The 13,667-nt window shown below is 37.6% G+C and overlaps 2 protein-coding genes across 2 annotated transcripts; both read left to right on the top strand.

Moving 5' to 3' along the window:
• The first annotated feature begins 365 nt into the window (after window positions 1-365).
• Window positions 366-9,013, top strand: LOC139478927 (proteasome subunit beta type-2-like). Its single transcript, XM_071261620.1, has 6 exons — window positions 366-552; window positions 4,218-4,340; window positions 5,388-5,458; window positions 6,206-6,368; window positions 7,386-7,435; window positions 8,558-9,013. The coding sequence occupies exons 1-6, from the start codon at window positions 462-464 to the stop codon at window positions 8,669-8,671; spliced, it is 612 nt and encodes a 203-aa protein (XP_071117721.1). The 5' UTR covers window positions 366-461; the 3' UTR covers window positions 8,672-9,013.
• A 1,183-nt stretch (window positions 9,014-10,196) lies between these two features.
• On the top strand, window positions 10,197-12,870 carry LOC139480074 (uncharacterized). The gene is made up of 3 exons (XM_071263054.1): window positions 10,197-10,484; window positions 11,206-11,252; window positions 11,616-12,870. The coding sequence occupies exon 3, from the start codon at window positions 11,765-11,767 to the stop codon at window positions 12,830-12,832; it is 1,068 nt and encodes a 355-aa protein (XP_071119155.1). The 5' UTR covers window positions 10,197-10,484; window positions 11,206-11,252; window positions 11,616-11,764; the 3' UTR covers window positions 12,833-12,870.
• Window positions 12,871-13,667: the final 797 nt, after the last annotated feature.

Here is a 13,667-nt window from a genome sequence, read left to right as displayed (position 1 = left end):
TGGTAGAACCATATGTATGTAAATATATTTTCTCAACGAATGGTGATGTGTATTACACTGGATAATCGGGGGTGATAGTGCCTTGCCAATATGGTCGAACGCCGATTGTGACTGAAGCCACTCAAAAAGCAAACGACTAACTCAAATGTACGATGCATCAAAATGTTACTTGTGTTTAGTCTTATATTTCGTTTCGTTTTTGAGTTAAGATTTTGTTAAATAGGCTGACTCATATTTGTTAAAAACACGTTCATATAAATTGTATTATACGTATACATATTAGAATATCGTGATATACTCTGAAAACGCAAATACCGGCGTATGAATTGTTAATTTTTTTTAATAATGTTAACACCGACACCGGTAATTTTGTTGCGGGATTACACCGGAAGTATCAAGAGTGCTGTCTCACTTCAACATTTTGCATTTTGATTCACTACGGTGCCCCGATAAAAGTGAGAATGGAGTTTTTGATAGGGATCCAAGGGAAGGATTTCATTCTGACAGCCTGTGACATGGTTTCTGGAAGAAGTGTCATTGCCATGAAGCAAGGTATATTTGTTTGTGAAAGCATCAACCGGGGGATCTGCGTTTGCTTTTTCCTCCAGGGTCCATACCACATTTTGTCTTATGCATCAATTTTCTATTTTGCATGGTTTCTCCACATACAATCACGGCAGTTTAACAATAACGTGGACGAGGTCAGGTGAAATAGAAAACGGTGTTGGTCCAAAACGTTAGAAACGGTTTGAAGTGTATACATTACATCGTACGGATACTAAACGATCCGTACCCACGGAGATTCTCACCCAGCGAAAATGGCTAACCCGTCTCTAAAATTCTCCTTCTTACCTGTTTTGGAGCATTCGTATATGGCAGACCATTACCCAAGACAACAATGCAGTTTACCGGGCGCAGCCCAAGCTCTACCATCCACTCAACTACCACACTACAGTGCTACCGCTGTCTCACTATAGATGCTACCGCTATGCCTCATGCTCCGGTGACTCTCGCTTCACGATCCACCACCCGTTTTCCGTCTTAGGGAAACTTACACGCCTTTACAATCAAACCCCCCTTTTCAGTCTTATGGAAACTTACACATCTTTACGATCCAACACCCCTTTTCGGTCCCTAGGGTTAGCTTTTTTTGGGCAAGGGTTAGCCATAATTTCTTACCTTTTCAAGCGGTAATCCGATTGGTCGGTCATGTTTGACATAAACAATGTCGGGTGTGGTTTTAAGAAAAGATTAATGGGACAGTGGACAGTGACGTCACACGCATGCACAATTCATTGTTTTCTGAATTACGCATGCTTGTGAATGGGGTGCTAATGACCCGTTAAACGAGTACTGATTATGTGTGATAGCGCTCGTGGTCCAGTGGTAGAGTGTCGGCTAATCATGCTAATTAACGCATTAATTAGCCAAGGCGGTGAGCCGGTGAAGCACGTTCAAGTCCCCACAGTGTTCATTGGATATGAAAAAGTGCACCCAGTAAAGTGCACTACTCCCTGTTTTGAAGCAAGATGTTGGAAACCGGATTGCTTTATTAGGTTTAGACTATGAAAACGTGTTTCTAATCATTTATTCAACACAAAATTCTCATTAATTCTTACTGGTGAATTGGTGAATGAACAATCAACCATTTAACTCAATCAGTGTCTGTTATTTGTCATTTTAGTCCTTAATTTGGCTTGTCACTGGAGATCATAGCTTCCGTTAGCTGAAATCTCCCTCGCTGGTATTTTGACCAGGTTCTGAACTGTTTGCCTTGGTATGACAAATCATGTATATTTTCATTGGATACTTATTCCCTTTTCGGGGTACGAGTCATCCAGTTGATCAGGTACGAGTGGGTATGGGTTATCCAATATTTGGGTTTGAGTTCGTCCAAAACGCTTGTGTACAGATCTCCGTGGGTACGGATTTTCCCATCGAACTTATGTTGAGACTGGATACATTAAAACATCTAAACTACATGAAAAGGGCATCAACATATCTGCACATTTGCTGGTTAAGTGGAAGGTTTTGATAACACTGCAGTTGGCAACAATGCTGTTAACTTGGAACAGCCTATATATATCGCTATTTGAGGTTGCGGACTGTGACACTTGTTTCATAGATTAACTCATTAGCCTAGGTTTACTTCAAGCTGACAATGTAACGGTTTCCAATCAAGCAACCCTTCACGATCCTTGGGGAGACTAGATGTTCCATACTAACTGATACAGTTAAGTCCCGTTAATCTGACATCGATGGTTGCATATGATTATGTCGGATTAACGAGTATGTTGGATAAACGAAATTTAGTAGTATTAACTACATGATAGATAAGGATAGATAAGGATTCAAACACGTTATAAAAAATATATAATAAATATTCATATTGTTATGTTTCACTGTTGGCGAAATATGTTTTCTAATCATGCAACCTCTAAAGTTTAACACAAAACAACTGTTACAGACTGTCTGACCGATTCAAAATACTTTAAAAAGCATAGTCTGGAAGCTTAAGCATAGCTTAAGAAAGCTGCTTTCTAAGTGGCTAACCTCGACTTCCTGTTGGTCATTTCATTGGTAGGTCATACTTTCTGGTAATGGGATGTCCTCGTCGATAGCGAGAGCTTGTATCTGATTTTAATAAGATTGTGGTAATCTTATCATGGGAATTATCCTGTTTTCTTTATTTAAAGCATTAATTGTTTATTGTTAAGCAAGTTTATCTCTGCAGCCGTTGTAATATGCACCTACCAGCCGATTCGTCTGGCATCAAAACACGGGCTGTGTACTCGCGGGCAGATGACCACGGAGTACGCTGATCACTGTTTGGGATTAACGAGACTGATTAATGAGTGATTTTGTTAAATCGTTGCAAATTAGGTGTGTCGGGATCGGAGTGCGAGACTGTCGGATTAACGGGTCTAAATAGCACTGATTTAATCGGTTCCCATCATTAGTGTCGGATAAAGCTGATTGTTGGATTAACGAGTGTCGGATTAACGAGACTTGACTGTATTTGCACCAAATGGAGATTGCCAACATGTATCTGAATTTCCCCGTCTCTGCCATCCCAGGTTTTGAGCATTCGTAATTTGTTTACTCGTTGACAAATTTGAATGACCCGCACACAAAAGAGTCAGTTTAAATCATTAAAAATGATTTTGCTGATAATAAAGTCTGAAAAAGTATAGGTATATTTGAAGCATATACATTATATATCTGTCCATTGCTCATTTATTAGAAGTAATTACGAATCTCAGTGTAATCATTGTAATCTGTCATATTCTACAACTTGTTACTATGTTGTTTTTCCAAATCTTTAACAGGTCAAGGTTGTGATAATCACAAGTATTGAATGGAGTAGTCTTTCTCCTCAACCTCCATTGATGTTGTTTGAGTACCATGGTTATAAACTGGTTTACAAACAACATGAATGAAATTCGCAGACTTCCACATGTTACAGGCAGATGGCTTCATCATGCTCATGGATTCAGTGAAATAATTTTGATATCTTGACACAACTTTTAAATTGCATTTTCAGAGCTACAGATAAACAACGTATTTGCATAAAATACACCCCCCCCCCAAAAAAAAAACTCAACCCAATTACTCTCAATTAACCAGCGTACAGAAACGCATGCAGTAAACAGGTAAAGGAAAAACTCAAATGTATGAAAACAGCCAGTGTAAATACCCAGTAAAGCTTTTTCAGCATGCATACAAAGGAGCCAATTTCCGAAACACAATTTCCAGCTAATTTACTTTCCGAGTGAAGCCGTCATCATGGTTATGTACATCTAAAATATCATTTCATTTTCTTGAAATCTAAAAATGTTCACTCTTTGGGGCAAATACCCTATAGAGTCATGAATAGATGAGTGAAAAATATTGCTTACCCAATGAAAAATGTAATAACCCAATTAAAATAGAAATATTAGAGTAAAAACGAAATTGCTCAAAAGTTATCTGGAGCTCTGATTATGGAGCTGTAGCATCCAATGAAGATGGAACTGACTTGTGGGTTGCAACTGTTTTCGATGCAACATTTTGGTACAGCGATTTCTGTTTTGGTCTGATGGCTTCCACTGCTTTCAGCAATTCTTGACCAAGGATACAAGTTTGTAGTGCAACTCACTCTCTGTAAGCCCACACTATATCAACTGATTATTTTTCTAGTACTACTTTGTACATGTTTAATCGGTCAAATGTTTCAGATCATGACAAGATGCACAAGTTGAGTGACAAACTCCTCATGCTGGTGACTGGAGAGTCTGGGGACACAGTGCAGTTTGCAGAATACATATCCAAAAATATTCAGTTGTACAAAATGAGAAATGGTATGTTTTTCATGTTTGCATGGAATGATACTTTAATAACAATGCCAATGTCATATTAATGGCAGCTTTGTCAAATAGGATTCGGATCAGGTTTTCATTGTTATACTTATATTATGCATACCATATTTCAAATATATCGTTGACAGCGTTGTCTCAATTTTGACTGCGCAGTCAGCAATGATTTATATAAGGTACATGGTATGTTTTCAGGCAGTCAGTATGTTACAATGACTTGAAAAGTGTCTTTTTGCTTTTGAACACAAAGGCATTGGTGTGCATATAGGTCTTATTAAATCTGTTTATGACACAGTGTTGCTGTAATACTTCTTGTCCCATAAGTCAATACATTATTTTGATCATGTTTAGACGTCAGCAAATTATTGTTACAAGCCAAAGGCACATTGATGACAGCATGAATTGAAAATAAACAAATTGAAATGACTGAGGTCAGGGAGTAGGGCCTACTTACTGAATTTACAATTTGCTAACAATGGTTTTCAGACCAAACCAATGAACAGTTGGTACAACATATTTAGGATGTTCCTTGATTTAAAACCATAGCAAATCACATTGACATGATTAACATGAGGTCTCAGCAAGCTACAGGGATGGAAAATAATAAGGGAATGCATATTTCAATGATGTTTGTTTGTTTGTTGTTTAACGCCGCACCCAGCATGTGAACATGTGCATCATCAGACTTTACAAAATTGCAAGTTAATTGGTAGCGTTACGTCCAGAACATCTATACAACAGGTCCCAGCAAACATGTCAGTATGGCAGCCAAGATTTACATCAGTGGTGTCATATGATGTTCAGCCGGCCAGGTTCTTTCTGGACCATTCACATGGTCGGAGTTGCCTTTGGTAGCCAGTGTTTGAATCTTAAAAACTGCTAGACAGGTACGGTTGGAAATTACCAAAATCTACAGAAAGTAATGCTAAAATTAGTAGAAAGTATTTAGCACATTGAGTATGTCAAGTCTGGATTTTGATTTAGTTTACACCCAACATTAAAGTAACAACTTTGATGGGTTTTTTTTTGCAGGATATGAATTATCTCCACATGCGGCGGCCAACTTTACTCGCAAGAACCTGGCAGACTACCTAAGAAGTTCTGTAAGTAACCCTGGTATCAGATGCTCTATAGTAAAGTAGTTTGTATAGTGCTGTATAAGGCAACTGTGATGATGTAAATGACTGATTGCTATGATAATTAGAAAATATTACAGCAAAACAATGGCTAATGATGAAAGTGTACAATCTCTACCTATTGTTCTTGGGTTTCTACCTTCCTATGCACATTCATTGCCATTGCTTCTTCAATATATTGGTGTGGCTCAGTCGTCCAATGCATCGTAATTCGCTGTGAATCCCAAACAGAAACCTACCTCACTCACTCACTCACTCACTCACTCACTCTTCAATATATCGGGGTGGCCAAGTCCAAGGCATCGTAATTCGCTGTGAATCCCAAACAGAAACCACTCACTCACTCACTCACTCACTCACTCACTCACTCACTCACTCAATATATCGGGGTGGCCAAGTCCAAGGCATCGTAATTCGCTGTGAATCCCAAACAGAAACCACTCACTCACTCACTCACTCACTCACTCACTCTCTCAATATATCGGGGTGGCCAAGTCCAAGGCATCGTAATTCGCTGTGAATCCCAAACAGAAACCACTCACTCACTCACTCACTCACTCACTCACTCACTCACTCACTCACTCACTCACTCTTCAATATATAACCAGCTGATTATAGTCTTTGGGCACTATTTTTCACAAACACATTCTTTGTCTCTGCCTAAGCATTGACTATGAATAATAAGATCTTTTATTCCACAATATTCCTGCCCAGACTCCGTACATGGTGAACATGCTGATTGCTGGGCATGATGAGGACGAGGGACCTGTGCTGTACTTCATGGACTATCTGGCGTCTCTCAACAAACTGCCATTCGCTGTCCATGGTTACGGCAGCCTCTTCACCATGAGCATCATGGACAGATACTACAAGAAAGGTACTGTCTCTCCAACTAAACTTCTTTTGATTAGAACTAGAAAGTCTGTGCTGTCAGTTTACGGAAAGCTTTTTGCGGTGAGTGTTTTTGTGTGTGTTTTCATCCATGGAATATGTACAATCCACAGGAATAACTACATTATGCACAGGGGATTTATGGCAGAATCAGATGTTAATTGGAGCTACAGTCTGTTAATGAGCAATGATATAAGCAACATATCATAATATCATTATGTTTTTTGTTTCAGAATTGTAGGCCATCTAGCCCATAATTCACAAACAATTACAAAAAATATATTAATGAAAGTCCCACCTTTATGCATTCAATGCATTACTATCAATGTAAGCATGATAAATTATCAACAAAGGCTAATAATTCACATAGTGTTTTTCAATTCGTGTTTTTCTCACATTGAAAGCGTAAAATATGTATGCACCTTGTTTCCATGCATGTTAGCTATTACAAATTTAAATGATAGTGATGACGTTAAAATGTCCTTTCACATCGCTAAAATACTGACTCTTCAAATTGTCATACAAAGAAGGATAGATCAATAAAAAATGTTCTTCCTCTTTAATATCTTTCTTTAAACAAACATTCTACAAGATGAACAATCTTTCTTCTTACAAATTTTATTCCCATTGTCCAGACTCATTACGTTAATTATGATTTCCACAATAGAATTTACGAAAGCATTTGTGGAATAACCCAACCAATATTTATTAGATACTGTTCTGGTTGTAACACACATTTATACTATTCATAAAATCTTAATTTTACTTTTACTTTTTATTAAGCCAATTTGGACATGATGCATATTTCAATCGTTTAGAAAAAGAAACGAAGTAATGGCCATGATTTCTTCATATGCCTTTGACCCATCATATGTTATTAATACTTAGGAACAGTATCAAGCCTATTGTAAGGGCTCAATAATTTCATTTCTTCCAAGATTGGCATCAGTTGATCTCAGTAACAGGATTTTGAGATGACGTTTATGCTTGTGTATGTTTACAGACATGAACCAGGAAGAGGCGATGACCCTGTTGCAGCAGTGTATTGATGAGGTGAGAATGGTGTTATTTCAAAAGCCTTCCTTGTACAGTGTCACATGCTTCATTAGACTCGGCCAATGAATAGCCAAGCTCCTCACAGTGATACTACCAATGCCACCAGTCAAAACTCCAGACTGTGGTGGGTGGCCACAACCATGCTTGGAGTAAACTCGCAACCAACTGACCGTTATGTTTTCAAGCAAGTGGTGACTGTCGTGACGCCGAATACTCTTAGCCCAGCTTAATAATTTTCTTTTGTTTGTCAATTTGAATTTTGCCCCACACTGGTGGCGGTGATGTTACCGAGAGGGTAACAAAGGTGTCGTGTGCTGTGATAACTTGATGAATAGCATGTAAAGGGGGGTAACTATTGTCATTCCTCTTGGTTATCTCCCTTATTTTAAACCAAGATGACTATTTCAATCTGACTCCACAATTCAGGTAATGTCAGTCATTGTTAACTAAAGTTTGTTATCCCCCGCCCCAACAAAGTTCCGATGTCCGTGCATCTGTGTGTGCGTGTCCCGAAATCGTTTCCGGAGCATAGCTCAAACCGTTTAATATTTTATAAATTTTTATTTTTGATGTTTCCATGGCAACAAGTTAAATACTTTCTTACAAAACTTTTTTTACTTAGTGATAAGTGTCTTCAATGGGGACAAGTTTTCTCAAAAACTACTGATGTTACATGAATTAAACTTTGCAAGCTTATCTAAGAGAATCTTTACATATCAAGACTGAGTTCGAAAATTGGTGCCATAATTTATTTATTCCAGCTAAGGGACCTTTCGTTTGTATTAATTTGTAATCTGAACAGATTTTCTCAAATGTTCAGATAACATATGAAGCCATCCTAGTGCTTATGACTTCTTAAGGCTTAATGGGACACAGAGCTCTGTCCCTTGAGCACACCTGAAATCTCTGATTTTGTTTCTAGGTTTCTCAGCACCATACCCGTGCTCATGGATTGCAGCACATAAAGGTTACACGCCATGGTATAACGGGAATATTGTTCAAAGAGGTGTTAAGCCAATCTCACTCAGTCATGGCAGGGGATAGTGATAACGCTGTTTTCTTGTTCCAATTTACGTTACCATTAGCATTTAAGTTAAAGTCATTCTTCTTTCTGTTTAGGTCCAGAAGCGATTCATCGTCAACTTACCTAACTTCAGAGTACGACTTGTGACAAAGGAAGGTATCAAGGATCTACCCATCATCAAACCCAAGCCCCTTGTTGTGTCAAGTTGATCTCCTTCACTATCTGCATCATTATTCTGTGTTTCACCGGCCAACTCCCAGATGACTTGCTCCTTCAACATGACAGTGTATCTTTATTTGTTGACTCGCCTTGTTGCTGTGTCGAGATTTAGAAGTGCTCATCTCCTGCTACAGTTATGCTTGGACATAACGTGGCTTGTAATTTCTCACCAAGGCAGGGAGGTTCTGTGGGAGTTGGCTTTAAGCATCACGGTCAATGTCAAATGTCAGAGACCAACCTATTTACATATTCAATGTACATTCATAGTTATGTCACAAGACGTAAGTTGTGAACTGACTTGTTCATTGACAGAAATAAAATGTGAAAACTAATTACTAGTGTTTATTTTGTGTTAAGCTAGACAGACTCTAATAGGAATTCCAGTGGTGATACAAAGTTTTGAGTGCATGTATAGTTTGTGTATTGTGATGTGTACCTGATGACGTGAGCTTATGTCATGGACTACTTGTCTGGTGTCAGTCAGTGTTGGTGTCTGTAAACATCTTCCCCCCTCAGAACCGCCTCCGTGGTGTAGTGGTAGAGCGGAAGGTCCGGGGTTTGATCCCAGGCCGTGTCATACCAAAAGACATTAAAAGATGGTACTTGTTGTTACCCTGTCTGGTACTCGGCATGAAGAGGTGGCTAACGAGATCAGGTGGTTAGGCTCTATGGCAAGCTGTTTTCACATTCATAACGGAATTACTGATATCTTCAATTGTTTAAAAGATATTTTGAATGGAATTGAAGATATCTTAAATACAGATAATTGTAGATATCTGCAATAAAATTTAGGATATCAAGAAATGAATTAAGGATATCATGAAATGAATTAAGGATATCATGAAATGAATTAAGAATATCACAAAAGGATATGGTGAAGCTTATTACTGGTATCTTAAATTCAGTTAATGATATCAAAATATGATTTAAAGATTCCAAGAAGTCGTTATGATATCAGTTATTCAATTCCTGATATCTTAAAACTAAATACAGATATCAATAATTAATCATTTATATCTTCAATTGTTGCCATTATTAAAGACTTCAAAATTAAAGTTATCTTCAAATACTTCCATCTGTTAAGTACTGTGGGTTATGTTTCTAACCATGGTGGAAAATTTCTTCACACAACCACTTTTTCAAATTGATCACAGTAGACATAGTCAACACCTTAACTCCGCGAATTGCTTGGCATGCTGTTACAAGTTCCTGCACAAGTTGGGCATGGTTTGCCGCCATTTTGGAACCCGAAGAATTTATGGATATGTAGCCAGATCGGAAGTATTTGAAGATATCTGTAAATAATTTTCTGCACTTTTGGAGACCAGAATAATTCTTTTGCCGTTCCTTCATGTTTCTTAAATTATATTACAGATATCAACAATTGATATAAGGATATCTTCAAAATTATTAATGATATCTTTAATTTGAATTTTTATATCAGTAATGGTCAGAATGGCCAACATTCCTCAGTTATGCCCCTTTACTACTTCGCCAATAGATGGCGCCAAACGCTACGGTCCTGCGCGTACTTCCGGTATATTACGCGGTTCATAGATATTTGCACGACCAACAACTATAACGAAGTATTTACGATGCCTTCGACGTGCTGCTGTGTCCCGGGATGCTGCAATCGAGGTGGTTTGTCGTTCCCGAGAGAACCCATGTTGCAGAAACGATGGTTGATTGCTGTTCGGAGGAGCGACGAATCAAACCAAGGCAAGATGTGGAAACCGTCACCTCACAGTGTTGTGTGTCATTCTCACTTCAGACCGTCTGATTTCATTGCTGTAACTAGTTATGGTAAGATATTTGGGTAACTTGTTATGTTTCTATTCGTTGGCAGATTTAATTAACGTGCATGCCAATTATATTTGTTATATTTTCTTGCATTGAAACTACGAAGAGGGTTTTACGTGACTCAGAAATGTGTATCCAGTATGCAGAAATGTGAAGAATGGACGCAGACAAAATAGAATATGTTCCGTCCCGCGGGACACACGTATTTCCACAGATAGTTTGATATTGTCATTGAGTTAAATTGAGTAAAGATTCTTAAAACTTCGAAGTGTGGGATTTTTTTCACAATAATTTTAGTTCAGAGTAGGCGAGTAAATTGGAGTATTGGCTAATTCTAATGAAATCACGGTTATGTGTGTTTGCATGTGAACCTATGAGTATATTTCATTGTTTTTTAAAACCCAGATAGAAATAATGTGTCTTTTTTGCCTTACTATAGTAGCCATTTTTTTGCCAGTCAGTGCTCATGGTGATGTATAGGTTTGACCCTCATATATTTCATGCAAGGGCCTTTGAAATCAATTACTGGGGGTCTAGTGCATACCCAGTTAATTGAGGTAAAACCCTGTTTACCACCATTATATTCCTGTTTATGAAGTTATTGATGTTTGATCATAACCCATCTTAGTTTTCTTCTTTAATTTGTTGAATTGATGTTTACCAGGAATGTCAACACATATTTGACGTTTTTGCCTTTAATGCATCATGTTACATTTTCCTGCAGGTGCTTGTTTTCCACAGAGATGAGGCACAGATGATTCAAGAATACAGGTTCATGTTTGTTCACTTTTGATATGTATTTGTCAGAACAGTGTCATGTGTACGTGTTGAACTTGAAGACACTTCTCTGTATCAGGCATTATATGTATGTAATGTTGAGACTATATCAGCTAAATTGTCAGCTAATTTATATCATAATTTTCCTTAATTTAAAAGTTTGTTTACTTTTCTAATGTATTGATGTGTATCACTATTATGTTCATAATGTGACAAAACATAGCGTGCCCATAGAAATTTTTTTCTTTCCCTGCAAATTAACTTAAATCTTATCATAAAAAGTTATCTCACAACTGGTAGTCAAAAGATTACACAATATCTGTTTGGAAAATAATAAACTACTGCTGTTTTTCCCAGGGTGTACACCTCTGAGGAAACAGAGAAAACCAGATGCTGTACCATCAATCTTCCCCTGGACTGAATCAGCCAACGCACTTGAGGCCGATGGAGGCTTAAGGAAATCCCGCATTGAAAGGCGTGAGAACAAAAAGAGGACATTTAAAGCAATGGATACAGATTGTGATATTGAATGTGATATCAGTGAGGTAGCTGGGGAGGAAATAATTGACAATGTTGAGTTTGATGACATGAATACCGACCTAAACATTTGTTCTGCAGATAGTGCAGAGGTTGAATATGAAAGTACATCAGCTCAGACAGACAAATTTCCAATGCTTTCAATACAAAGTATTATGTTTAATGCTGCAGCAATTTTGTTTTATACAGGACTGTCAAACTATACAGACTTCACCTTTGTACTTGCAAGTTTGGGTCCGTGTGCATATCACCTAAATTATTTGTACAGCAAAGTTGACAGTATAACTATCAGTGTGGAAAATCAATTGCTTTTAACACTTATGAAACTGCGCCGACATAAGACTAACTTTGAACTTGGTCTTCATTTTGGAATTTCAGAGAAAACTGTATTAAATGTATGGATCACCTGGGTAAATTTTATGTATAGACAGTGGAGTGAGCTTGATAACTGGCCAGAACGAGACTTAGTGCACTATTTTTGTCCTTCTGATTTCAAATCCAAATTTCCATCCACACGAATTATCATTGATGGTACTGAATGCCCTATCCAGAAACCAAAACGCCCCATAGCTCAGCAGTCTACCTACTCAACGTATAAAAATCGAAATACTATCAAAATACTTGTTGGATCCACACCAGGTGGTCTTGTGTCATATGTGTCTCCTGCATATGGTGGCTCCACAAGTGATCGTCAAATAGTAGAGCGTAGTGGTTTGACAGTGATGTGCGACCCAGGAGATAGTATTATGGCCGATAAGGGTTTCAACGTACAAGATATTTTTGCACCAAAAGATGTTACCATTAATATGCCAACATTCTTCTCAAAGAAAAACCGTATGTCTGGCAAGACTGTTATGCGTGATAGGAAAATATCAAGCAAAAGAGTTCACATTGAACGTATTATTGGTCTGGCAAAAACATTCAAAATACTTACTGAACCTCTTAACAGTTCAGAAACCAAATTAGCCACAGAAATAACCACTGTTTGCTTCATGCTTTGTTCTTTCAAGAAGTGCATTGTTCCCTCTACTTGCTAATCATATTGGTTAGAAAATCATTAAAAATATCTTTCATTCCAGTCAGACGTAGGGTATGGAGATTTGTTTCTAATTCTTTCAAAAGGGCCTGTTATTTGCGTTTGCTACATGATTAAAATTAATTGTTGCTAAATATTCATGAGGATAAAGTTAAATGTAACATGTTATAGATTATGTATCATGTTGAGACTAGAATGGGAAACTGTGGTCAAAAAGCAAGTTTGAAGCAAACTTACCATTTATGCAGCCACAAACAATCAGAGCTTTTGTTAATATAATGCTAAACTTCCTGTTCAGTGTGGTGTTAAACCCATCTCACTTACTGAATTTGTTTTAAATTTATGACATCAGTAACATGAATTTAAGAATGTTGACAGTATTGTGCGTATTGTTACATTTTGCGTACTGTTACATTATCCCCTGCCACAAAGTGGGAGAGACACATTATTTGTCCGAGCATAATTCGGAAACTGTTTCATATGTTATTATGAAACTTTGCACATGTATCAAACACAAGTCGAACTGGTGCCTTTTCCTGTTTTCCATGGCAGCAATTTGGATTAAACCCAAATACTGGTTGCTTCTATTTCACAAACTTAAAATCTGTATAAGTTGAAGTGTATATTTCTGGATCATATATCCATCCTTCAATGGATACATGTTTACTGAGAAACAAATTGTAATTAATTGTCCTAAGTTGTGTTTAAGTCTGTTACTTTGTGCATTGTGGCTGTAATGAGGACAAAATTCTAATGCGTCCCATGGCTGTGTATTCTTGTTTCATATGATACTGGCAGCAGCTAGACCGGTCCAGATATCTGGCACATCTTAGTGT

This window comes from Haliotis cracherodii, unplaced genomic scaffold (assembly GCF_022045235.1).
Source record: "Haliotis cracherodii isolate W230 unplaced genomic scaffold, xgHalCrac1.p SCAF_4, whole genome shotgun sequence".
In the NCBI taxonomy this organism is placed as follows: domain Eukaryota; kingdom Metazoa; phylum Mollusca; class Gastropoda; order Lepetellida; family Haliotidae; genus Haliotis; species Haliotis cracherodii.
The sequence above is the reverse complement of the archived record's forward strand: the minus strand, read 5'-3'. Positions and strand labels throughout refer to the sequence as shown.